General features: G+C 45.2%; 1 protein-coding gene across 1 annotated transcript in view; it reads right to left on the reverse strand.

The window, feature by feature from the left end:
- The window catches only part of DBH (dopamine beta-hydroxylase), a 648743-nt gene that overhangs the window by 104808 nt on the left and 517787 nt on the right, over positions 1-26148 (reverse strand). Inside the window, exon 11 of the mRNA XM_069609630.1 lies at positions 12235-12394. Coding sequence (XP_069465731.1) covers positions 12235-12394 — 160 coding nt within the window. The remainder of the gene's footprint in view (positions 1-12234; positions 12395-26148) is intronic.

The following is a 26148-nucleotide window of genomic DNA, read 5'->3' on the forward strand; positions in this document are numbered from 1 at the left end:
CAGCCAACCATACAGACTGAATACAATGCAAATACTTACATGCAAAGGAGAAGAGCTGGAGATTGTGGATGATGCTGAGGAGTGCATTGAGCGCAAGGCCTGTCAATTGTTTATTGATGGAGGCTGGAATGATATCATCAGAGTAAGAAGTAGGTTTGAGGGAGACAATCATTTTTAGGAGATATGGGTGAAAGAGAGGAGAGAATTCAGTCCGAAGAGGCAGTGTGCATGCCAGGGTGCAGGGGATGATAATGCTGTGACAGGTTGATTTGATGGTCTCTCATATTATGTCTATTTTTTCAATAAAAAATTGGTTGATTCTGTCCCATTTCTCCTGAGTTGCCTGTACCTCGGGGTCAGGTGAGGGTTTGGTATAATGGTTTAGTACTTCAGTGCTCCTGACAGAGGCTGCTGCAATGTTGGTGGAGTAGTGAGTAGCTTTGGCCTTGGTAATCAGAATCCTATGGTGTGCACATAGAGTTTTGGTGTTGACGAGGTCTCCCGAGTTATTGGTTTTACAGCACCATTTCTCTAGGGCTCTGATTGAGTGTTTGTTGGAGGCTTATGCGGGATGGTTTGGTCTAGGCCAGGATGGATTTTAGTGGGACTTGAGTCTCCATCAGTTTCATATCAGAGTTTCTGAATAATTCCTGGAGGCCCGAGGCATTCCCTGTGGTGGGGAAGTCTGGTGGGAAGTCTGCAAAGATTGCTTCTAGCTCATTGACCGGGAAGGTTTTGAATGAGATGCATTGAATGAGTGGGCGTTTAGCCTGACCTTTGTGAACCATAATCGACTGGGTGACTGATAATGGGATGACATCGTGGATAGATTGGTCAAGTGTGACAGCGTCTGCAGAGGTAATGCAGGGGAATAATGTAAAGACTATGTCTAGGGTGTTGCCTTTATTGTGCATGGGGGTGAGCACAAATTGCTTAAGGTCCATGGAAGCAATTTGTGTGAAAATAGTGTGCTTTGAGTGTGGTTGTCAGCCTTTGACTCAGGAATGTTAATATCACTGAGAAAGACATCATTTTAATGTGCTAATTTGTCAGAGGAGAGCAAGCTGGAGATGTCTGAAATGAAAGTCACTCCTGTGAGGTGGTCTGTAGATGAGGTGGAAGGTGATGGATTCCTTGTGTGATAGAGGGTACCTGCAAAATTAGTTTTTTTCTTGGAGAAGGGATGATGGAGCATGGCCATTCCTGCCTCCTGCCCTTGTGCAGTGGATGGGGTAAACCATGTTTCAGTGATGTACAGAGCATCCAGGATGTTGTACGAGATGAGGTCTACAATCTCTGCAGGGTGAGCGACTTCTGAGGGAGCATTGATCAACATGAGAGGGCGTGTGCATGTGGCCCATGGGTGTTGGATGGGGCAGGTTCAATGTTGATGAGGTTCGCTAGGGTAGCTTGCTAGGGCTACCCAGGGCACTTGGCCTTTCGAACCCTAGTGATTAGTTTGATGGTGAAATGAAGATTAGCGGGTCAGGCCCTTGACACTATCAGGTCAGAACAGGCACAAACAGGTGAGGTCCTTGTCTTTGCGTGTCCTTTACTGATGATGCCGGCAATGAGGGAACCTAAGGAGGACATATTGTATAGATGGTGGGCGGAGCAACTGAGTGGCAGGACCAGTAGCCTATTCAATGCTGCCTGCATGGAGCTGGCCTACAGTCCTTAAGTAGAGGCTTGGAAGGTGTGAAAACTGGAGGTGGGTGGAGCAACTGAGTGGCAGAGCCTGTGACATGTGTATTGAAATATCCACATGAAATGCTCATGTTTTGTTTCCAATTCACTATGAAAGACTTCACAGTGCAGAAGGGGATGTCAAATGCTTGAAAGCAATAAAGAAAGGTCGAATTTATGATGGTGTGTGGTTCTATAGGAGAGCATTTATGGTCGATAAGAGAGAGGAGAGTGTGTGCCTGCTCGTGGGAGAGAGAGAGAAAGGATGAGAGAGAGCGTTATAGAGAGACATAGGGAGGTAGAGTGAGTGGGGAAGTGTGGATCTATGGGAGAGCATGTGAGGACCAGAAACAAGAGGATAGTGTGTGTGAGAGTGAGAGTATGGGAGAACGTGTGAAAAGTGAAGAAAGAAGAGCAAGGTTAAACAATTCAGAATTTGCCATTTAATTATGTGGGAAATCCTTTATTGGATTTTCTTAATAACGAGTTTGTGCATACACATAGATGCTGTTGTTTATTTGAAAGCACTTCACATTCTGCTAAGAATATATCATTATAAATAAATCATTAGAAGATAGTAACTTTCCAAGAATCTTGCAGCTCAACATTTTTGGCGACTCAATGCAACCGTCAGTGGAATTTATGGCCGAACGTTTGACCTGTTATAATACCATGTTCACTGGAAGGCGTTCTTATATAAAATAATTCTAATGAGACACGGAAGAGATTGACAGACCTATTGCCTTAATGCAGCTTGTAAATGGCTGGGAACGGGCCTTATTTCATCATTTTATGTGGAACCCATAATGCCGGGACATTTATGCAAGAAAGAATTATGAGGAATTGAATTAACTTGTAAGCAATTTAAAAAATAAAAACGTCATGAAGGTGAAATATTATCTCTGGGATGCTTAGGTTTGACTAAATAGGTTTTCACAAAACCCTGTAAAATTCCTAGACTGATAATTAAAGATTTCAAGGAATCAAGCTGGGGAGATGTGGGTCTTTCGGGTCCTGTTTTATTTTGGTGAGAAGTTCAGGTTGTTCTTTGTACCTTTATTTGATTATTTATTGCTGTTTTCTTGTACGCTGCACACTGCTTGGGCGGCTTCAGGCTGCTATACGAGCTTACCTTGATTTCAATGTACTGTAAGTCCAGATATTTTAAGAAAACAGAGGCTCTGTGAGAGTGGCGGCCCTCACTCGCAACATTGTATGTTTTGGTCCTGGATGTCCAATACTTTACTAAAGGACACAGGGCAGCCAGAGCGGTCCAGTTGCTGGGTACTTTACAATCAAGAACAGGTGTAATGAGAAAGTTGTGAAAACCTTGAGAGGTGGCCTCCTGGTAACTTGAAAGTCAAATGTACAATATTTGCAAGAGTTACACCGAGTAAAGTGCAGCTGTGGAGTAGGTAAGAGATCATGGGGGGACGATTCCAATATCTCAAAAGCATCCTGCACTTATCTTGAAGACAAGCGCACAAATTTACCTGCAATCTTTGGGAATGAAAAACTTAAGAGTCCTTCGGTAAGAGTGGAAAGGTTGCCTGTCTTCCTGGAGGCAGACACGGTTTTCTTCCTGACTCAGAAATGGTTATGGAGCTGACCACTCAGGTTGGTACTCAACAGCCATAGAAAAGTATTGGTGGCCTCCAGGGGTGGATTGGGAACCAAAAAAAGGCCCTGGATATCATTTTCAAAGTGGCCCATATTACACATTTTCAGCAAGCCCAGCCCCTTTTTGATGAGAAAATGTGGAAATAGAATAGGTTACCATGCAAAAGAGGACTAGGGAGCAGAGGCCGACCAGGAGTTCCCTATAGGCCAGTCCACCCCTGGTGGCCTCATTCTGAGTCCAGTGGTGCGGTCAAAAATAGTTTAGTGGTCAAGTGTCTGTACTGGAATTGCTATCACTTTACTGCCCCTTTACCACACTGTGAAGTGGAGGGGCCCTGGACAGCATGTAGCTGGAGAGCTTTCCTCCACTTTACAATCAAAAATTGGAGGAATACGGTATGGGAGAATTGCTGCCCATTATAATTCACCCAAATACTCCACGAGGTCCTAGGGAATGCAAAAATGGCGATTAACGACACGAAGTAACCGGATATGGGTGACACATTAACACAAAGTAAGTGAATATGGGTGACACGCTCACATGAAGTAAGTGTATATGGGTGGCACGTTGACACGAAGTAAGTGAATATGGGTGGCACGTTGACACAAAATAAGAGAATATGGGTGGAACGTTGACATGAAGTAAGTGAATATGGGTGACATGTTGACACAAAATAAGAGAATATGGGTGGAACGTTGACATGAAGTAAGTGAATATGGGTGACACGTTGACGTGAAGTAAGTGAATATGGGTGACATGTTGACACGAAGTAAGTGAATATGGGTGACACGTTGACACAAAGTAAGTGAATATGGGTGGCACGTTGACACAAAGTAAGTGAATATGGGTGGCACGTTGACATGAAGTAAGTGTATATGGGTGGCACGTTGACAGGAAGTAAGTGAATATGGGTGACACGTTGACACAAAGTAAGTGAATATGGGTGGCACGTTGACATGAAGTAAGTGAATATGGGTGACATGTTGACACGAAGTAAGTGAATATGGGTGGAACGTTGACACAATGTAAGTGAATATGGGTGGCACATTGACACGAAGTAGGGGAATATGGGTGACACGTTGGGTGATATGTTGTCCTTGTTTGGGGGGTGGGAATGGGTATGATAAAGCAGTTGTGTGGACTGCTGGTAATTCACGAACACAAACACACAGAAGGGTGATTAGTGACCTTTCTGTGCATAAAGTGAAAAGGGGGTGAGAATGTGGCCATTTGAGATATGCATCCCTTCTCTTAAAGGAAAATATTTTTACTTTGCTGTTGGAGACACAATGATGTTTTACGTGCACGTTGTGCAGAGGTAAAAATTGGTGGTATTTTGAGGTCGATGTCAACCCCATATACAAAGGCAGTGGTAGAAGTGTATCAAAAAACTAGTGGATCTGTGACCCTGGCAGGGGACAGAGTAAGCAGGAAGGGAGCAACATGCAACACATTTTTCAAGCATTGCAGCCATGCTGGTTGACAGCCAATTGAGTTGAAACAGATCTAATTTGAACTTGAACTATTATTAGGTGTTAAAGTGGAGAAGTATGAAAAAAGTAGCAGGCCTGTTCACAGTAAAAAATAAAAGTAGTGGAACGCTCTCCCAACAGTTCCTGCTCACTTCAACCACTGAACATAGGTGTTTACTGCATGCATTTTCCTCAGACTATTGCTAGATGTAAATACCTCATGACTCCATAATTAAGCAGACTGTAACTCTTTTGAAAAGCCTCCTTTTTTATCATTACTGCCTAACTTGTAATTATGGCCATTGTGTTCTTTGAGTAAAGTTGTATTTTGTCATCATCTCTCTGTGGCAAAATAACAGCCACTTGGCAGTGCAGGGGCACTTCCGAAGGCTCCTCTTCGTAGGACTCAGAGCTGACATTGAGAATGGATGTTCCCTCCACTCCAAGGGCCGCAGCTCCTTTGCAGGAATGCTGGACGTCTTACATGAGACAGGGCTCTTCTAGGACAGCAGCAGAAGTTGGTCACCAGGTCTTCTTCCAGCCTGACTCCGGTCTCCTCACAGGTCTTACAGCTGGACAGAATTCTTAGCTCCTTCAATTTCTTCCAGGTTCTCTCTAGAGTGGGTGCAGGGGTCCTCTTCTTATCCTAAAAGCCAGATAAGAGCTGTAACTCCCACTAGCCAATGACAGATCTTCCCCCCAACACGCACACCCCCCAACAGTGGTCAAATCAGGACCACTGGTGGCAAAACCATGCATAAGACTCAGGCACAATGAAACCAGTTTGTGGATTTGGACCAGACAGTCCCAACCCACTTCCTGGCAGCAAACACCCATTGCCCTCCAGTAGCCTGCCAAAAGCCTCTGCTTTACCGGGAACTGGATTTTATATAAGGATTTTCCTGGCCTCACAGGCCTGGAAGAAGGGTGAAAGACAAGATGGCCAAGGCAAAAGTGAAAAACCTTGTGACATGGCCATGTTTGACCACTACCCACAGTTAGTAGCTAAATGCGGTAAACGCGATAAGGTTCAAATGAAATACACCAAACAATACCAAAAAGTAACTGCTGCCACCAGCTTATCCCTGTTGCACATCTAGAGTACCCAAAAATCCTCTGAGTGTTAGTCTAGGGAAAAACTAAAAGTGTACCTCATTGTCCTGCATTGTGAGATGCATTTTACAATGATAAAACGTTTCCAAAGTGATAACAATTTAACAAACGTGGCAACTGTGATGCGGGAAATGCATTGGAGGGACAGGACCTCCATGACCTTGTCCTGTACTCCCTTTTCATTTGTGGTCTGTGCTGTTTTCTGCACAGGAGTCCAGTTGGGACCCCCTGGGAGTGCAGCTCTTCCTCTTTTTCGTCACGGTGAATAGAGACCCCTTGGGATACCCTTATTGGCACCCATGTCTGGGGCTACAACCCTGTACCCCTAGTGTATGTTTTTGGGCACTTGTGTGTTGCCCACAGAGCAGGGTATGGGCTGGTGGCAGCTTCATGCTGATGACAGGAGCTCTGAGTATCCTCCTGTGTGGTATATCCAAGCCCTGCCATAGGAATCAGTGGATTCCTGATAGAAGGTAAAATGACCCCTTCGTTCTATTGCCTGTTACCTTGTTTTCCCAAAGTCCTGGGAAGCCTGACCCTGTCCCTTCGCCTGACTGGCCGTTGGGTGAAGAACCATATATGGTATTTTGGGGAAGTCCAGGCCAGACTGGCTGGAGCCTTCCCAGTGACTGTATGTTGTGGGTACACCCTTGGGGTGGGACCTGTGTGAATACAATGTGTGACCAATATGCATTCTATGTTATGAATGTCTGGTTTCAGTGTGTCCGACTCAATGAATGAGCCAGCCCTGCCTGAAACTGACATAAATGAAGTGTGGTGTGCTGAAAGGCTATGTGCTTGCCCCAATCCACATTCCTTGTTATGGGTGTCTAGGTGGAAGTGAAAGGCCTGAAAGCCTGTGAGCCTGATTGGCTGCCTGCCTGCATGAATGTTGTTTATGTTGATACACCTTACTGAAAGATGTGTATGCTCCATTATAACTGCCAGCAGTTGATGCATTTGAATGGAATCTAAAATATAAAGGCCTCATCACGAGTGGGGCGGTAGCCCTTAAATGCAGCGGTAATACTATTACTGCCACATATAAGGTCTGCCCAATCTCGGGCTGGCAGCATTTAACTCCAGCTCTAAGCTGGGGTAAGTGAGCTGCAAAAATGCTGGTTTTTGGTGCAATTACTGCATGGCAATAGCGCCGGCGGTAATTGTGTCAAAAATTCCCCATTGGACCCAATGGGGAATGGGAAATTACAGTTACCACCCGTCCCGTGATCCGGTGGTAATACCACCGGAGGGTTGGGCGGTAACGCAAATACAGTTGGGCAGTATCCCAGTCGGGATACCGCCCAACTAGTGATGAAGATGTAAGTGTGGTACCACATAGCATTGCATAGATTTGACGTTATAAAATAACCAGAGAACAAAGTGTATTATTGAATTATGTATATATATCTGAACCTTATTTTTATATAAAGAACTGTCCAAGCACATAACATAGTGTGTGGACATTCGTTTGTGGGGGATTGGGGGCTCACTGTACTTAATAACTAGTCTGCATCACCTCCTTAGAGCTTAAGCCTTGGTTGCTAGTCCCTAGCTACCATACAGAGAACCTTGGCTTGGGTGTTCTGTGCCTCTACTCTGCGATATAGAGGGCAGAGGTATAGATACACCCTCCAGTTTTTACAGTAACAAATTAAAAATGCAAAGGGAAACAATGTTTCCTAATACTGACAGCCTGAAGGACATGTCAGTCTCCCATTGTCAGATGAGCAAAAGCCAGTATAGTGAAGCTTAATGCTTCATTGCACTGCAAAAAGCACAGGTCGTAATCAAAAATAAAAGCAAAATGTTTGGGGGTCCATAGAAATCAAAGATAAGGTGCTGTAAAGAGAAATCTTTCCTAACACAAGGTATAATTTTTCATCACCAAATGCTTTACGGCTTTGATGCTGTCCACAGTTCTTTTTGCACTATTTCAGAACTTCAAGTACCAGCATGCCTAAACCCCAGGAGACCGTAGCAGAGCAGGCAGACAAACCAGAGATCCAAGCTCAGATGCAGAAACACGCACATTCACTGAGCTGCTCACCCTACCCTATCAGTAGCAGTCACTGTGGTGAATATAGTCAGCATAATGGAATGAGCACCGGATCATGTAGGGGCCGCTAACAAATGCAAATCCTGTGTGGGTAAAGGGGGCGGGGTCAACAGCGGCTATTGAAGATTTACCATGTAAAGAGACTCACCCTCGGGGAAAGAGGAGTGGCAGATTGTCCTTTTGGGAAAGATAAAACAGCGGACCAATGGAAAGAGGGGGTAGAAACAAGAAGTGAAGAGTACAAAAGGGCAGTGAATGGAAGACTGGAGGAAAAAGTGTTTGGGTGAGGTCAGGTGGAGTAGTGGTGGACCAAGAGTACAGGCAGAGGATGCACTGTGAAGAGCAGTGTGAAGGAGCTTGAGGTGGTGCAGGAGATTGTTACAGGTATTTGCTGATAGTTGGAGAGTGTGGTACTAGATAGAGTGAAGCTGTGAATGAGTGAGTGCCTGTGAGAGTAAGGTTGTGAGAGGGAGAGTGGGTGTTGAGAAGGATGGGTGAGTGAGAAGAGAGAGAGGAGCAGAGGAGAGGAGATAGGAGTGAGAAGAGTACAGCTAATGAAAGGAGAGGAGAGAGAGCAGAGTAAGAGAAGGGAGGAGAGAGAGAGAGAGGGAGAGAGAGAGAGAGAGAGAGAGAGAATCAGAGGGTGAAATGAAGAGGTGAGTGGTGGAGGAGAGGTATAGAGAGAGGGGGAGGGAAGAGAGAGAGCATGTGACCATCAGACAGAGAGATGAGCAGAGTGGGAGAAGAGAGAAGATGAGAGAGAGAGAGACAGTATGAGAAGAGGGGGAGTGAAAAATCAAAGACAATATTAAGGACATGTGAGAAAGGGAGCAAGTGGGTGAGACAGTGAAAGGAGCAGGGCAGTTGTTATTGGTCCAATCAATAGCCTTACCATTGACATTACACCTGGGAAAGGACCCTTAGAATTAGGGAACCCTTAGGAGGTCCATGAAGGAGTTAGCTAGATAAGGCTATCATGGAAGACAGATTGAATGAATAGCAGGTTTTACCAATCTCTAGTCTGAAGGCAATGCGGGGTTGTAGGGAAGTCTGGGCTAAGGTGAAGGGAGCCAATGTGAGCTTGAGAGTGAGAATCCCATTATAATTGCCCCACATTGCAATAAACAAGTAAAATACCAAATCGTTGTGTGTTGTATGACATGAAGTCCCTTGAACCATACTTTGGAATCTGGGAGTTTGAACAGCCATTCCTGACACAGGGTAATACATGTACTTTCGTAATTTCACATCACAATCAAATTGCTCAATCATTGGCTAGAGCACATTATTTGAAAAATGTGACACAACACTGAAATATTAAGGGGAAATATAGAGCCTGATATCCTACACAAGTGCTGTAGCATTTTACAAAAATGTTTAGGGTATGCAGTGATTATAACAAATCCAAAATAACAAATTCCCTAAAAAAGGGGTTCAGAGTGGGAATAGCGGTTTTAAGGGTGGAGGAAAAGTGTAAGGAACAATAAAAAGGTGGGTATTGGGGGTGGGTGAACCACCCTAAAACAAGTACAAAGTAATTTGATATTTTGGAATTCGTTATTTTAGTATTAGTTGTAATTGGATTCGTTTTTTTTCGGATTCAATGAAATCACATGAAACCAATGTTTAGACATCCTTTTCTTTTCCCAGTTCAAATCTTCATTCAGGCGTGCCTGTTTTTTTCAAGAGTACACGTATAGATCAATATTTCCCTGTCTTAATGGTTTTTACTGATGCCAATCGAACAATGTCTGCATTATTTGTTACTCATTCAGAATTCAGTGGTAAGAGTAAATCTGGTGGTATTTTCCTAATACCGATGGATTTACCAACTTCCCAATTTAAGGTTAAGTCGAAAACCGGCAGTGGTATCCATCTGGAATCCTTTCCTGCGTTACCGTATGGAAGCCATTGTAAATTCTGAGCCTTTTTACCATGATTCATCTCCTACGCTGCAGGTGTGAGATGTGCTCTTCTGCATTATTTAGTGCCCCTCGCTGCGCTCTGTCACTCAGGTGAATTCAGGTGAATTCAGGGGAAATGTTGATGTCCTTCCATGGAAAGTATTCTCTGCCACCACCAAACTTAAATCATTTGCCATGCCAGTGCGGCCGCAGAAGCCACCTGCCCCACCATGCCCCGGCACCAAAAACTGCCTGTGCCATTGGTTTACAGGTCCTATTCCGAAGATATAATCATCCAAATAGGCATTATGAACCTTAACAGTATAAAAGGTTTCAGACGTACTACCAAATGAACATTTATCACAAGGCACCAGCTTACATACCATATCTAATTTGTAGTTTCCAGGATCATAATATAAATCATATTATATATCTAAAATCAGAAGTAATGTGTCCCCATTTATTTGAAGTTTAGTCATCTGCCTGTGACACCTGACTTCCCTATTTCAATCTCGTTTCTCTGTTCTCTTCCTTGTTTTTATCCCCCATCTCTCCATCACCTCCGTTCATGCTCCTTTCTCTCTCACGTGTTTGCTCATCTGCACCTATCTAACCCACACAACACTCGACCTTCTCCCTTCTTCCAACCACTGGTCTCCCTTTCCTCCTCTTCTTATCTCTCGCACCGCATGTCATTGCCCCTTATCTCACTCCTCCACATCTCTCTTTCTCCCCCTTCTATTACCTACCCCCTACAACGTGTCTCCCTCATCCCATGTAATCCCTTAAACATGCCATCAACTCCCCTCTCTCTATTTCTATCGCCCACCCTTTTTCCTCATAGTTGCTCCATTCTCCTACTCCTGCTCCCACTTTCCCCGCTGTACTTCCACCACTTGAGCTATTACAACACTCCTTTCAACACGTCATATTGTCAGAGCCACCTTTTTCTCAACCTTCACCTCTCGCTCATTGTTTCTACTAACACCTCCTCTCTTACCGCCTCTACCCTCTCTCCCACTCCAATCTTTCAGACATTCCCTTTCACACCTACGCCCTCTCACACCTACCCCCTCTCGCCCCTCTGCCCCCCTCCTTTCTCAACACCTTCTCTCTCACCCCTCTCTTTCTCTCTCTTCCTTCTTTTGCTTTAATTTGTCATGCCTTATTCCCTGCACTCCCTCAGTCATATTGCTATCACAAGCTGTACCCCTTCCCAACTTCCTGCACTCGCGTTCACCCCCATCTCATCTCTGGGGAGGGCTGGAGGGGTGCCCGATGCTGGCAAGCTAGAGCATTGGGAATCCCTTCTTAATGGGGGAAGGAAGGTGGGATCATAGTCTGCGTCTCAGGGTGCTTGGGTGGGCTGCAGATCTGAACAGTTTGGGCTCAAGACATAGACATATGCGTGCCTCGTGGAGACTTGCAGGCACATTAGGTCACAGGTGCACACACATGGAATGACCTAATCCTGAAGTAAAATAGGTCATAGCTGCATCACAACCTTACTAGGTGCACATGGCAGCAAAATGCCAGGTGAGAGTAAGTCAAAAATGGGCTGCTTGTTTGATGCTCTTCTTGTATTGGTGTACGTTTTGGTCACCACCAGGAGCTCTAATAGGTTGGACGTATGTTGGGTATTGCAGGATTTAGAGGTATCTCCAGTGAATACATGATTAACCATTACTGTTCCCACTTCACCTTTTACTCATGCATTTTCACCATTGTGATTGTATGAATAATTATGACCTCTGAATGACATTACTACACTAATTCATTATGCTTACATTCCAAGTCCGGTCTTGCATTCTGCCATTGCTTCCTGGCCACCACGAAGAATTGCGTTAAACTCCCTGTTCCCATATTTAGCACTTACTTTTTAAGGTAGAATCTTCATACGATAAATATGGTGCATGGTTTTGCTTTTATTGCATTACATTAGATATTTGTTCCTAAAATGCACACGTCAGGATCCGGGATTCAGGATAGCTCAGGAGAAACAAGACAACGCAGAGCAACCCAGGCTTGAATCCCCGTGCGTTATAAAAAATTAATTAATCAGTATATTTGGAAATGTTTATATATAGTACATGAAGGCACAGGCTGTTCCATTTATATTGTTTAATTGCTGTCGGAAGGCAGAATGGAAACCATCCAATAGAGACATATGCAGAGCCTTTTAAATGTATATATGCTTCCTGATTGATGGGATGCGAACTATGTCCCTGCACCAAGAAATAACAAAATCCAGATAGTGATGACTGGGCCCCCGATTTACCCATGCAAAGGGGGCTGGCCTTTGTTAGAAGATGACAGAGACTAGCACTGGGCCTCCATGCACCAGTAGGAGCAAGCTATGCCATGCCATGGCAGACTTACCGGGAACCTGACGGCCGAGGACCTGTTGCAATGCATGGAGATGGGTGCAAAGTCATATAGAGATTTCAACACATCTTTGCTGAAGGAGTTCCAGGGAACGGAGGAAAACTGCTCCGTGACAGAGGTCTGAGGGCACGTGCAGATCTCTTCATCATTAAATCTGGTGAAAAAGAAGCAGGACAAAGCAATGTCAATATTGGTATTTTTCTGATCTTGTTAGTAATGTGCTCGGGACAGTGGTGTGTCCAGGGAGTGGCCTGGGTGGTACATGCTACCCCTGGAATCTGATTGGCCACCCCAGGTGCCACCACATTATCCTAAACTATGATCATTATGTGTGTGCACTCGTACTTCATGCCACCCCCCCCCCCCCCCCCCCGCAAACCCCCTAAAACTCATTAACTCATTAAACATGTACACGGAGCCTGTGGCCTAGAAGTGTGTTTACAGGCTTAGCCACTGTTACAGAACGTTGTCATTCAGGTGTTTGTTAACCCTCCCATATTATTTTTACATGCCTGCGTTTATTGTGCACTGGGAAGTGATTGGGGAATCTAGAAGGAGCCGTTCCTTTTGCTCCCCTAAGCCACTCAGTGAAATGCACGAAAAGAGAGCTACATAAGGCTTACATGTTAAAGGGCTAACCAATCACTCTGTGAGTTGGAGCTTCTGGACTCTGGTCACAGATGATGTGATGGTGTTGGTGCACCCAATGATAGGGGGCGTGTGGTGTGCGTTAATGACAGCATGTGCTAAGCAGACGGGAACCAGATGTCTTCACTTTGGCCCTAAGAATCTGAAACCTGGCTTTAGTTGAATGCATTTTGCACAAGAAGGTATAACTCCATGCACACGACCTCCGTGAAGCCGGCTTCAAGGAAGAAGTAGGGCCTTCCTAGGGAGTAACATTGGCTTTAGGGTGAGATGGTGAAAATTGCACAGGTGCAGAAACACCTTAGAATTTATCACGATTATTGCAGTGCATGATCACTTTAAGAAAGTGACTAAAACATATATGTTTTTCTTTTCCCTATTACACACAATGAGAAATGCAGTAACTCTATTTCATTCAAGGTAATGATAGTAAATTGGTACCCACGGACTGAATGTAGTGGCTGCTGAACCCACTCAGCTATATCACCAGTCCAGTATATGTGCCAGCATTGAGATTGTGTTTGGAGAGGAATATTGCCACTGTCAAAGAACTTCAACTATCACTGTAGCTTGGGAGTGAGGAACTAAGTTGATGCATATGTTTAGAACTCAATTTCCTTTTATTTAGGGTATTTATTGGGTTTCGGCCAAAATTACTGAATCCAATTTACCTACCCCAGCAAAACACCTAATATGCATACCACAAAAAGTTCGAACTACCAAAAGTTAGAACCTTTTGTGGTATGTATATTAGGGTGGGGTAGGTAAAAAAAAAAGAAACACAAAGGCTGCGGGGGCTGCAGAGTTGTCCCCCGCAACACCCCGCTCACTATACTATAAAGTATAATGAGCGGGGTGTTGCGGGGGACACCCCTGTAGCTGACCAGAGAGAAAAAGAAAAATTAAAAAAAATGACCCTGTGGCGTCGGTTCTCGATCACGGAAGTGAAAGGGAACTGGCCATGCAGGGACCAGCGAGTCTGAGGGGGGGGGGTGTGGGTGGGGGCGGTGGTTGGAGGGGGGTTAGAGGTTCTTTAGATTTGGGGTTGTTTTACATTGAATGACCGAATGGGAAATGTACAAGCAATTTTGCATTACGTACATTTCCCATTCGGTCATTTCCGTCGCAGTTATTTCTGTAGCGGTAAAACAACCCCAATTAATTTATTGAGAGTGAACTTTGCTTTGAAAAGTGATGGAGTGTTGTATATTGATAAAGGTTAAAGGCTGACGTTAGATGTTTAATGAGAACTGTCCGGAATGGATTAAACTGTTCAGTGTTGTCTATAAAATGTGTAAAACAAGGCGTTTAAGTGACTACGGGGCAGCATAGAAGGACTATATGTGAAAGGTGTCATGCCATAAACAGGGGAGTCAGGGGTTGTGAGATAGAAAAAATAGTATGCAGAGGCATGTTACAGGCAGACATGTATTAATGGGAGACTGGAAAGAGGTCTATACACTGAGAAGACAGCTGGTGATGATGACAGAAAACAAGGTAAATCTGATTATCTACCATAGGAGCATTTTACACCAATCTAGTGCACTGAACAAGATTACCAACAGCAACCCCAGTGTTTCAGCCTGTGAAGCGTGTCCCCTGGCCATGTGAGGATCAGTCAAATTTGATAGGAAACACAGTGAGTCGATCGTAGAATGTGATCCACTTGGTTGAATTCTCAATGAAAGAGAGAGTCCTTCCTTAACTATTTTGGCTAATTTGAAATAGAAAGGTAATTGCTAAGGGCTGATAAGATATCATTTTGACAGTCATATGGCCACCCTTATTATGTATTTTATACCTGCCCACGCCCACTTAAGTTTTGATTTTTGCTTTAAATGGTGATTGAATGCTAATAAGCTTTAGTGATATTTCAGCCTACTTTTACTAGGCATAACATAAGCAGTGTTGCATGCAATTCTGTAGGTTTGCTAATTAAATTGACACTTATGTATCACAGCTAGTCATTTAGAGTACTGTGTTCAATGAAAGCATAGCTCGCCATGCATTGCTCTCTTGCTCTCAGAGCTCACTCAACACTCTTTTCTCTGTTCACTGTAATTTCAAAGGAGCTAATGGAGAGCGAGGGCAGCAGTAATCCTCTCCTCCACTCCTCAAAGTGCCAAAGGCCTGTGGGAGTGCTAGGCAAGAAAAGGTATTTGTCAAATTGAACACAGTTAGCTTTATAAAAGTATCATCCTGATTCCAAATATTTGGAAAATAACACAACAGATTAATTTTACTTTTTAAAAGACAGTCACAATTCAAGATTTTACATATTGCATAATGACAGTATTGCTACTGTAAAACACTGCATTGTCTCCATGCTGTTCAGTAAAGTTTAGGTTAGTTAATCTAAAGCTCATAGTGTCAACTATATTTCATTTTGATTGGGAAGATTTGTCATATTGACGAGTGAACACATTTGAAAGTGTACATGATCACATGGCCACAATATTTTGATGGCAATCCTAGTTCTGGGATCTGCTGGTTACACTGTCCGACCCAATCCACCCTTTCCCCGCCACCACCACCACCTACCAGTTAGACCGACCTTTCCAGCCCTTCCAACCCTGGAAACCTGGAAAAACACTGCCCCCACAACTTCCCACAAAGTCACCTGCCTCCCATACAATGCCCGCTCTGTGGTAAAAAAATAGACACAGCATCTAAGATCTCCTAACCTCAGAGAATCCCAATCTCATCCTAATCATGGAAACTTGGTTCTTGGACAATCTCAAACCAATCGCTCATGAAGCATTCCCACCGACTTGTTACTCATCACCCACAAAAGACACTCTAGAGGAGGCGGATTAGCAATTCTCCACAAAGCACACATCTATTACCTCCACCGAAACACAAACAGGCACTGCTAACTGTGAATCCCTTCGAGTCAAACTCTCTCTCCTGCCCACTCTCTACACAGCTTCCTACTCACCAACAGGCCCCTCTGATATGACAGACATTTTGCCAACAGCCTATGTGACTCACTAGCGGCCACATTAGTTAACTACCCTGCGCTCACCCTATTGGGGGACTTCAATATCTGGTTCGACGTGCCCAACAACTCCATGAATCTACCACTGGTCGACAGCCTAGAGGCCCTCAACCTCACCCCATATATCACAGGAACCATGCACACTGCTGGTCACACCCTTGATGCCATGCTCATATCCTCTAACCTCATCTCCACATCCACCCCTAGACCCCTCATCTGGACTAACCACTCTGCTATACCTTTCTCTCTCCTCACATTGACGCAATCCCCCAAGGCCTCCTCTATCCCTACATATTAGTGGAAGCTCTGGAACAAGGTCAAGGTACTACTGGACATGGATTAAGTGATGCTATGCACCCTCCCCTTACTCCTGGCCACAGATAGACATTTACACATAGAGCTCTTTGACTCCTGGATAAATGACTCACTCCTTCACCAAAACCACTCCAAGACTGCTCCCTCTCACAAAGGACCTACCCCCAAATGGTTCACCCCCACCTTAAGACACTAAAACCCATAACCACTCCCTCAAAGGCAAATGACAAGCCTCCAGAACCCCACAAAGCATATCAGTGTTCTCCCACCAAAATTACAAATCAGAGATCCGAAAGGCCAACAAAGCCTATTATAATAAAAAGATAAGGGGCTGCCGTAGCAGCAGTAACTAGCTCTTCGGGATCATCACAGAATTCCTGAAAACCTCCTGAATCTGCAACACCCTCTCTGAACATTTCCACAATACAGCCCTAGACAGGATGGCCACCTTCAACACCAAACACTCCAGTCTGTCTGCCTGCCCAAAACCTGCTCTACAAGAAACAACCGTCGCCCCAAGAACCTTTAGTTCTGCTCCTTCAACCCTATCTCGAGTGAGGAGTTTGTGAAACTACTATCCGACAGCTGACCATCCAGCTCCACTGTCGATCCTTTTCCCGCCTCTCTACTCAAAGAAATATTCACCTTCACCTGTGCAGGAGAACTGGCGAGGTCCATCCTCAATGACTCCCTCACCTGCGGCAACTTCCCAGAACCCTTCAAAATCGCACAAGTCAAACCTCTTCTTAAAAAAAGTACCCCTCAACCCTCTCCTACCAATCAATACACACCCATTTACAAAACCGATCCTTAGCAAAGGTCATCAACCGCACTGAATACTCACAGGTTAATGGTTTAGTGGAATCCAACAATCTCCTAGACCCCATGCAATTGCAGCCACAGCCCAACATGGCTCCCCCTTGCCTCCCCAAGCATTCAGAAGCTATGGGAAAGAGCTTGGAGGCAGCACCTGATAAAATGACTGCTGCCCGAGGACACCTGGAACACACAGCTATGCAGAAATAAATTTGAAGCAATCTGATTGGGCAAACTACAAACAAATGAACTTGCCCCCTCCAAGCCTGGTCCATAAGGCCTTTGAACCCCAAGAGCCAAAGGAGCCACACATACTCTGCAATCAACAATATGCCTGTGTGCACGAAGGTAAGCCTGATGTACCTGAGCCCAAAACTGTCTTAATTGACAAGAATGTCCTCCACATTACGCCCGTGGGTATGGTGCATTAAAAATAAATAAATACAAATAAATCAAATTATCTGATTGTAATGTTGTGCAAAAATCACTCACCCTAAACCCGTGCCATTTCCTCCGACCTGCCTGCTACGATAACCTGCTCCTGCCTCACATTGCTAGACTCCCCTATCCCACAACAATACCACACAATACTGTAACACCCATCCCTACTTACAGTGAGGCGCTCCAATGCGGATAGCGACACGCTGAGTATTCACACCCTACATACTGCCTAACAAAGTCTGCCAGCATCTCCTCTAATGTGTCGCTCGACGCGCACATCAATTAGCAGCGGCATACAACCTTGTTGCTCTCCCCCAAGCTCAATGTAAACTCTCTGAGCCCACATTACGATGCCTGGCAATCCCACCCCCCAATGCCTCCCATGGCCTCATGCAAGCATTGCCGGCTGATCCTGAGGTCCCGTTACTCAGACGGGACATCCTGATGCTGCTGCAGCCCACCCAAGACATCCTAAGCACATTCGTTCGAGGAAATCTCATCATAGCCGTGCCGAAAGCTGCACAAGCCCCAAGGCTCCCGCCCACTAAGGTCTGGGTCCTCTGAAGCCCCTGACCACTGCATCCTTCCATAAGGACCTACACCAAGGCACCAAGGGCATCACAGCTCCTAATCCCATGACTCCCATTGTAGGTAATATACCTGCCTTACCATCACTGCCATCCTCTATGGTAGTAAGCCCCATGGTCCCAGTCACTTTACAGGCCAGAAATAGTAGGCTCTGCCTAAGAGCAGTCAGGGGGATCCCACACTGCCAACCAGCTACTACCATAACTAGAAATGGCAAGTTAGGTGCAAAGCCGTGCTATTCACCTAAAGTCTTCCTAAAAAGAGACAAGCCTACACTGGGCCACATGCCAATAATAAGCATTCAGCCCACTAATTAGTTTACCAGTGACAGCAATAGCATTCAGTCCAAAACGCAATCGACTAATGGTGCCCTAGTAGCCCTCAGCTCACCAAGCCCACTAATAGCAGCCAGTACCCTACTATGAATAGTAGTAGACAGGCCACCTCTACCACTAGCAGCAGCCACACTACCAGTATCAACATAACGAAGCACCATGTTCCCTCTTCCCCTGATACTAAAATGACGTCACTGGTGGCCTAGCCCTCTCTGCTCTTAAAAAGAGTCCTCATAAATGCCAGATCTATCCCTGCTCATGCCCTAGACATAATTGACCTTATCACCTCCCAAGACTTGGATTTGCTTGCCATTACAGAAACCTGGCTTCATCAAGCTTCTGGTCCAGCCTTGTCTCGAGCAATACCCAACAGCTTCGCTATCATGAGAAGTGACAGGATCTCTTTCACGCATTTTCAAAGATTCCCTCCAAATAAGACCCTCCAACATCTCCATGGAGGGTGTGATGCTCGAAATGCATTGGAGGGACAGGGCCTCTCTGTCCTTGTCCTGTAGTCCTTTTTCATTTGTGTTCTGTATTGTTTTCTGCCCAGGAGTCCATGTGGGACTTCTGGCAGTGCAGCTCTTCCTGTTTTTGGTTTGGTGTAGAGACCCATGGGATACCCCTATGGCACCTTTGTGTGGCCCACAGAGCAGGGTATGGGCTGGTGGCAGCTCCATGCTGAATTTGACAGGTGCTCAGAGTATCCTCCGTTTTGGGATACCCAAGCACTGCCATTGGAATCAGTTAATTCCTGATAGGAAACAAGATGGCCCCTGTGGCCTCTTGCTTTCTATTGCCTGTTACCTTGTTTTCCCAAAGTCCTGGCAAGCCCTGACTCTGTTGCTTCCCACTGACTGGCTGTTGGGTGGAAGTTCCATATATGGTGTTGTTGTGAAGTCCTGGCCAGACTGGCTGGAGCCTTCCCAGTGACTGTATGTTGTGGTACACCCTGTGGGTGGGACCTGGGTGAATGGAGTCTGTGACCAATATGCACTTCTTTTTGTGGATGTCTGGTTTCTGGTATGAGAGACAAAGACTGAGACAGCCCTGCCCAAAACTGGCATTCATGCAGTGTGTAGTGTTGAATGGCTAGGTACTTGTCCCAATCCACATTCCTTGTTGTGAGTGTCTAAGAGGGAGGAGTATGGCCTGAATGCACTGTATGCCTGATTTGCTGACTGACTGCTTGAATGCCCTTCTGTATGATTGGCTGCTGAGTGTGACTCATCAGTGTGGATGAGAGACAAAATAGTATATCTGGGGCCCTCTCACCACTGGAAATTGTTTAGAAGCTGAGTTGACATTTGAAGAGTAACTGGAACTGCTTATCCTCGACGCCCAGCTGGAAGAAGAAGAACTGCTGCTGCATTTGCTTTGACTCGATCCAAAAGCTGTCGAGTTCGTCGAAGGACTGATCCGAGAGCGGACCTGGTTAGATGCCCTCTTCCCGTGCTCCGAGGGACCATCGAGCACCGATAACCTTTGCCGAAGCTCCCTGGAAGTCAGACCCTCGATGGGAACCACCGAGGAGAACAAAGTGACGCACCTGAACATTGACGCCGTTGAAGTCCATTGCAGTTGACCAGGGTTCGGAGTATTGCCGTAACCGCTGGAGGCCCGTCGAAGCTGTGTTGCCCAGAAGAGGGGGCCGCTTGACGCCATGCCGCTGATGACCGGAGCCGCGCGCTCCCTTTGCCTAAGACTGTCAAATCGAAGGACTCCCTTGTACACACCGTTGACTACTTTATCCCTCCGGAGAAATTCAAGGATGCCGACGCGCTGAGGAGAATCCGCCGGTGGGTTTCCCGCCACCCAAAGACCACAAAGACTTCCACGACTCGACGCTCTTGTCGGGCCACAGTTTTTCAGAAACTCTTTGCGGTCCTGAACTATCAAACGCTGAGGTGCTACGCACACCTCATCCTCACAGGACGTCACCGATGAGCACCGCCTGGATCGACGCTGTGCTCTCAGCACCCTCAAAACTTTCATGCTCAACGTCCATTTGGATGCCACCCTCTCTCTCGCGCGACAAGTTAACTCGATTGACGCTGCCAGACAATTCCTCACGGTGTCCGGTCAAATGGTCGAAAATAAAAGATCGAATGACCAGACCATTTGATCGAAAGTCAAATGGTCAGAAAAAAAATGGTCAAATTTATTTATTTATTTATTTATATATGTTTTTAGTTTTGTTTGGTAAAAAAAAAAAATGCGACCATTTATTGGACCATTTGACTCGATCAAATGGCATTCGATCATTTGGTTTTCGACCAAATGACTGGTAACCATTCCTCACACCAACCAGTTGCCTCACGATTGCTCGAGTGGTCACCAGTGCAAGTCTTGTTTACTGCAAGGCCCTCTTTGCTGGCACCTCTAAAGAGAATATCAATAAAATGCAGGTAATCCAAAACAAGGCCTCATGTTCAGCAGTCAACATATCAAAAAGAAATCACATATCAGCAGCAAGAATGGAGCCCATTGGCTCCCCATTCACAAAAGGATTATCTTCATAACACTCTCTAATACACACAAATGCCTTTCTAACTCAGATCCTGCGTACCTGGCAATAACAATCGTGAGAGTCAATACCAGCAGACCGGCAAGGTCAGTCCACTCACACTGCCTTGCACTACCGAAATATAAATGAGCTAGAGGAGGAGGATCTTGCTTCCCAATGGTGTCAGCCAAGGACTGGAATTTACTCCCACCCACCTTAAGAGGAGAGGAATCATATTGGGCCTTCTGAAAATCATTAAAAACTTGGCTATTATCCTTAAACACTCAACACGTAGGCATGAACTATGTGTGCCTATGATTAGAAAAATGTATGAACTCTCAGTATGTTTTTAATGTACTTTCTCCAAGTTTCTACTTGTATGTAACTGCTCTCACAACAGCACCATGATGCCCTTGGGCTTAGGCGCTTTACAAATGCAAAGAATAAATAAATAGAAATCAGGTTTCCATCCGATCCACGAAAGAGAAACCACACTGTTTTCTATCTGGGATGAGCTCGAAGGCATAGCAGACTCAGAAGTATGCAGAACATGTGTTCTTCTTGACCTCTTGGCAGCGTTTAACATCATTAACCACATGATCCTCTTTGCCAGACTGCACTCCATATGAATACGAGATTCAGCACTCCCCTGGATCGCCTCATTCCTCACTAATAGATATCAAATCACCATTTTCCCACCTTTCATCTACAGAGTACACACAGTAAATACTGGAGTACCTCAAAGTACCTGCCTCTCACCCCTTCTCTTCAACCGTTATATGACCCCTCTGCCCAGGATCATCCGCTCACACAACCTCACCTGCTATAGCTATGCGGATGACACACAAATCATCTTTTACAATTCCTAAATCGACATCCGACCCTCACCCTGACCTAGCAGCGTGTCTCACTGACATTGACTACTGAATGATGACTAACCATCTCCTTCTGAACCCAGTGAAAACGGAGATCATGGTATTCAGCAAAACTGCTCTTTTCCTGCAACCGACTCACTTTCTCCCCCGACCACCACCACTGTCAAAAAACTTCACTGCACAATGGACTCAGACCTAACTCTGTCTCACCATATCAACAATGCCTCCAAATCCTGTCATTTCCAACTAGGTTTCTGAAACACATCCTCCCTTACCTCACCTACCCCAATAGACTGGCTGCAATTCTGTCCGTTGTCATTTCCAGACTTGATTATGCAAACTCCCTCTACCTGGGTACACCGGCCCAGAGGCGTTGCTAGGGGGGGGCTAAGGGGGCTATAGCCCCTGGTCTTTTGGTTGTAGCCCCGGATAGAATCTCAGGAGCTACAGCCAAAAGGCTAGCTAGCCCCCAGTCCCAACAGTTCCGACATTAGCATAGCCCCGGGTCTTTTCGAGACCTAGCAACACCCCTGCACCGGCCTACCAACTAAATAAACTCCAAAGAGTCCAAGACATGGCTGCCAAACTGCTTCTCACACTGGGACGAAAGGACCACATAGCACCTGCTCTCCACAACTTTCATTGGCTCCCAAATGGACATAGGGCCACCATCCAAATCCTGTGTATTACTCACCGAGCAGTGAGGGGCCACATATACCTACAAGAAAAGATCACGCCTTACCACCCAACATGCACCATAAGATTAAGCACAGCCTTCATCCTAGTGGTCCCTGCCTCAAATCTGGCAAGGATGGAAGGTCTGCCTACTCAACCCTGGTGCCAACTTTGTGGAACTCACCGCCCCTCCGCATTAGACACAGCCAAGAGTACATGGCTTTCCAGAAAGCACTCAAAACCTGGCTCTTCCCCTAAAAACACATAAAGAACCACCCTGACCACTCAACTTACCACCACATCCAAGCAATGGTTTGGAAACCCCTTTAATACAGGTCCTTCAATAGTCTCTCAGGCCAGGAGATATCTACGTCCAACTAGCTGGAGCCATTGCCCTAGATTTGAATCCCGAATCATAGTAGCACTTATGTACCTACATCATGACGAAGTTGAAATATTGCTTTCCTCTACCACTTCCTCTACCAGGTATACACCATGCTCTAAAGCCAAGAGATATCTTTCTCCAATTATCTGGATTGATTGAGCTAGACTCGTAACCCAAGCACTAATAGCACTTATGTACCATCGCCTTGATTGAGCTTGATCATTGCCCCCTCCGAATATGAACTACACCATCAGTCCAGGAGATGCCCATCCTTGCTAATCATGCTCATCTGGAAATCTTTGAGCAGAACTACATACTGAGGGCCTCTCTAGCACCTATATTGAATCAAAATGATTTGAGCCAGATCTGGTTGTCATCGTCCAACAGACAATGTCAATAAGCCATTGCAGACCCAACAAGATACTGGGAGGACCTTAGCCTAATAGCCCTGAACTCCAACGGGAGATTCCATCCCCTTGACGGGCACTGGAAGATCAGGAACAGGGTCCCCCTCGAATCCACACACACACACTCAAACACACCAATATGCTAACTCTCTCCTCTGCACCAACAAACATTAAAATGCAGCTATACCCCTCGATTAATTCGGCCTAGCATTACACATCCTTATACACCCTCATGATCACCACAACAGTCTCCAGAACGTAGGTATAAACCACAAAAATCGGCTAGCTGCACTTATAATCCCACTCACAAACGCCACTGCCACCAGAATGCAGCTACCCAAGTCCATTTGGCCTTGGTGCATACATTCTACGGATCTCTCAAACAACGCACCACACTTAGCACTAGAATCCGCCCTGGCTGCACACAAACCGAGTGCACACAAGCACTCTTTACTACACTATTCTCTCCACTGACCTGGACTACGGTCCCCGGGGGCATTCAACCCAAAGCACTTTGGAATCATAACAATGGTAAAAGGTGCTATACAAAGGCCCAATAACATAAATGGGTGAGAGTTTCATAGGTAGGTACCCAAGAAAAAAAAAATATTCTGGTTTGTTTTGCAAAAACAGCTACTTAAAAAGTGCACCCATAACAGGCACCACTGCCAAATTACGAGGAGACTCCAATATGAGCTCCCTTGTGTTTCTGCAGGTATTCTCACATCCGCCACATTATTTTACAGCATGGAGTCTGAACAGGCATGGAGTGTGAACCACTGCAGGAAGTCTACACCGTTTTGTGGGTGGAATCCACATGTCTCTCTGTGGGATCAGTCTCATGATCCCTCGGAGTAGCTGAATTCCGACCAACTTTGCTAAACAGGAGGCGAAGTATGTCGAATTCATTTGTAATGACGGCAGCCATGTTTTTCATGACGGCCACGATGGCTGATCTCCGTTGTGTGTGGTTTAGATTGTCTCTAGGGAGCAGAGCCAGGAGCATTCCCCCTCACCCCGCCCCCACCCATAAGAGCAGAACTAGGAGCATTCCCCCTCACCCCCCCCCCCGCATATTCCCATTCCTTTCCTTCCTGACTCCCCTATAATGAGATACTCCGGAGGATATGAAATAGTGGCTGGTCACCACAGAGGGGGGTGCAGACGTGCACTCTCTGCCGGATGCCCACCACTTAGAATGAGGTTGCAGGGCAGGGGAAGTAACACCTGCGGCCTTCAAGGAAGAAAGACAGGCCTGGCAGGAGGAGGAACATGTAAATTAGTTTCATGGAAATAGAAACGTTTTAAAAAATGTTTAAAACATTTTCTACATGCTTGACAAGACAGAAATGTGAAGTAGGACCAGATACCCTTTCTATTATCATGTGATTTACACATGTGCCAATAAACACACATTTGCGGACGGCAAAACATGAGAGCATGCAGTCTGTGTACTTTGTGCCAGGCTCAAACCTGTATTTATTAATGCCCTTTCTACAGTACGCGTACCATATACAGGAGATCTTACTTTGAGTCTGCAGAGCATGGCCTTCCCCTGTTGTGTGTGTGTGTGTGTGTATTTGTCCTGCTGTGTGTATTATTCTTGTGTCTCATTCATTTAGCTTATGTTATGCTAGACTAATGTCACCAACCGAGCATGTGTGCAGCCATCCTTAGCCTGAAAAACAGCTAAAGTCTGCACTGCTGAGACCCAAAAGGCAAGACTGATGTCAGAGAAATTGTAGCCTCACATACTACATTTGCAGCTGTTTGAATTCACATATATATTCCTCAATGTTACAAAAATGTTCATGTTAGGGTGAGTGCTTGGTAAAATGAAATGACCAGCAAGCCCTGCATGCATTTATGCACGTTGTCATTCAGCATAACACTCTTTTATCACAGAAATATTTGTCAAATATAAATATCAAATATAATTCTCATGGTCCCAAAACACTCTTTTGTTTTTATGCAAAACAGCCTTGACCTATCACTCGAGCTATTTCTCCCTTTACCCTTATCATAGGGGCATTTTTAAAGAGTACAGTACAAGCGCATACCACACTTTCCATAGTGGAATGATAACCTGGTTGCATTTCAGAGTTTAAATTGACATTTTTGTGACTCCCTGAAAAAGTTTCAAAATATTGGGCTCTTTTCTGTGGGGTATTAGTCACCTTTTGTTAGTGGTCCATGCTCCCCTTGTCCCTGCTACTACCCCCTCCTTTTCCTTCATCCTTTTTACACCACTTTTCAATCTTTCTTCCTTTTTTGTCATATTTGTACTTAACTTTGCATACCAAAACATAAGCATAATCGCTGCGGGAAGATGTCAGAATGGTGTTGTGAAATTGTATTTCCCAATTGTTTTTGGTTTACTGTTTGCAAGTCTGATAACTTTCTATGAAAACATAATTGACATTGGTATTTTAGGTTTTGATAATGTGTTTTGCTCAGTACGGCAGGTGCAACCTTCCTATTGTGCCTACACTATATTCTGGAATTATTAGAAATAAGCATTAAACCATTTTAAAGAGATTCACTTTCAGTGTTGATGGAATTAGATAACCTTTCTTTATATGCATGGCAGGCAGCGTTTACAATGGTTTCCCATGGAGTCGGTTTGCTTTTTGCTGGTGAAAGAAACAGGGGAGTTCCATAGGAATCCACAGCATTTGCACAGGTATAAAAATCCATGCTGTGCAAATGATATAGTATTTGTATGGTGGAAAAGAAAAGGGGCGCAAGAACTGTAAGTCACTTTCCTGCTCCCCTCTCTGCCATATAAGATAATGAAAATGAGGCGCACGTAAATTAAATGCATAAAAGCCTTCTATGCATTTCCTTAGCATGAGCTCCATGTTGTCGGGGATGTCGGGGTACGCTGCTACTGACTTCGGTGACATCACTTTGATTTGC

The sequence above is a fragment of the Ambystoma mexicanum genome, chromosome 8 (assembly GCF_040938575.1).
Source record: "Ambystoma mexicanum isolate Mex_15411 chromosome 8, UKY_AmexF1_1, whole genome shotgun sequence".
Taxonomy (NCBI): domain Eukaryota; kingdom Metazoa; phylum Chordata; class Amphibia; order Caudata; family Ambystomatidae; genus Ambystoma; species Ambystoma mexicanum.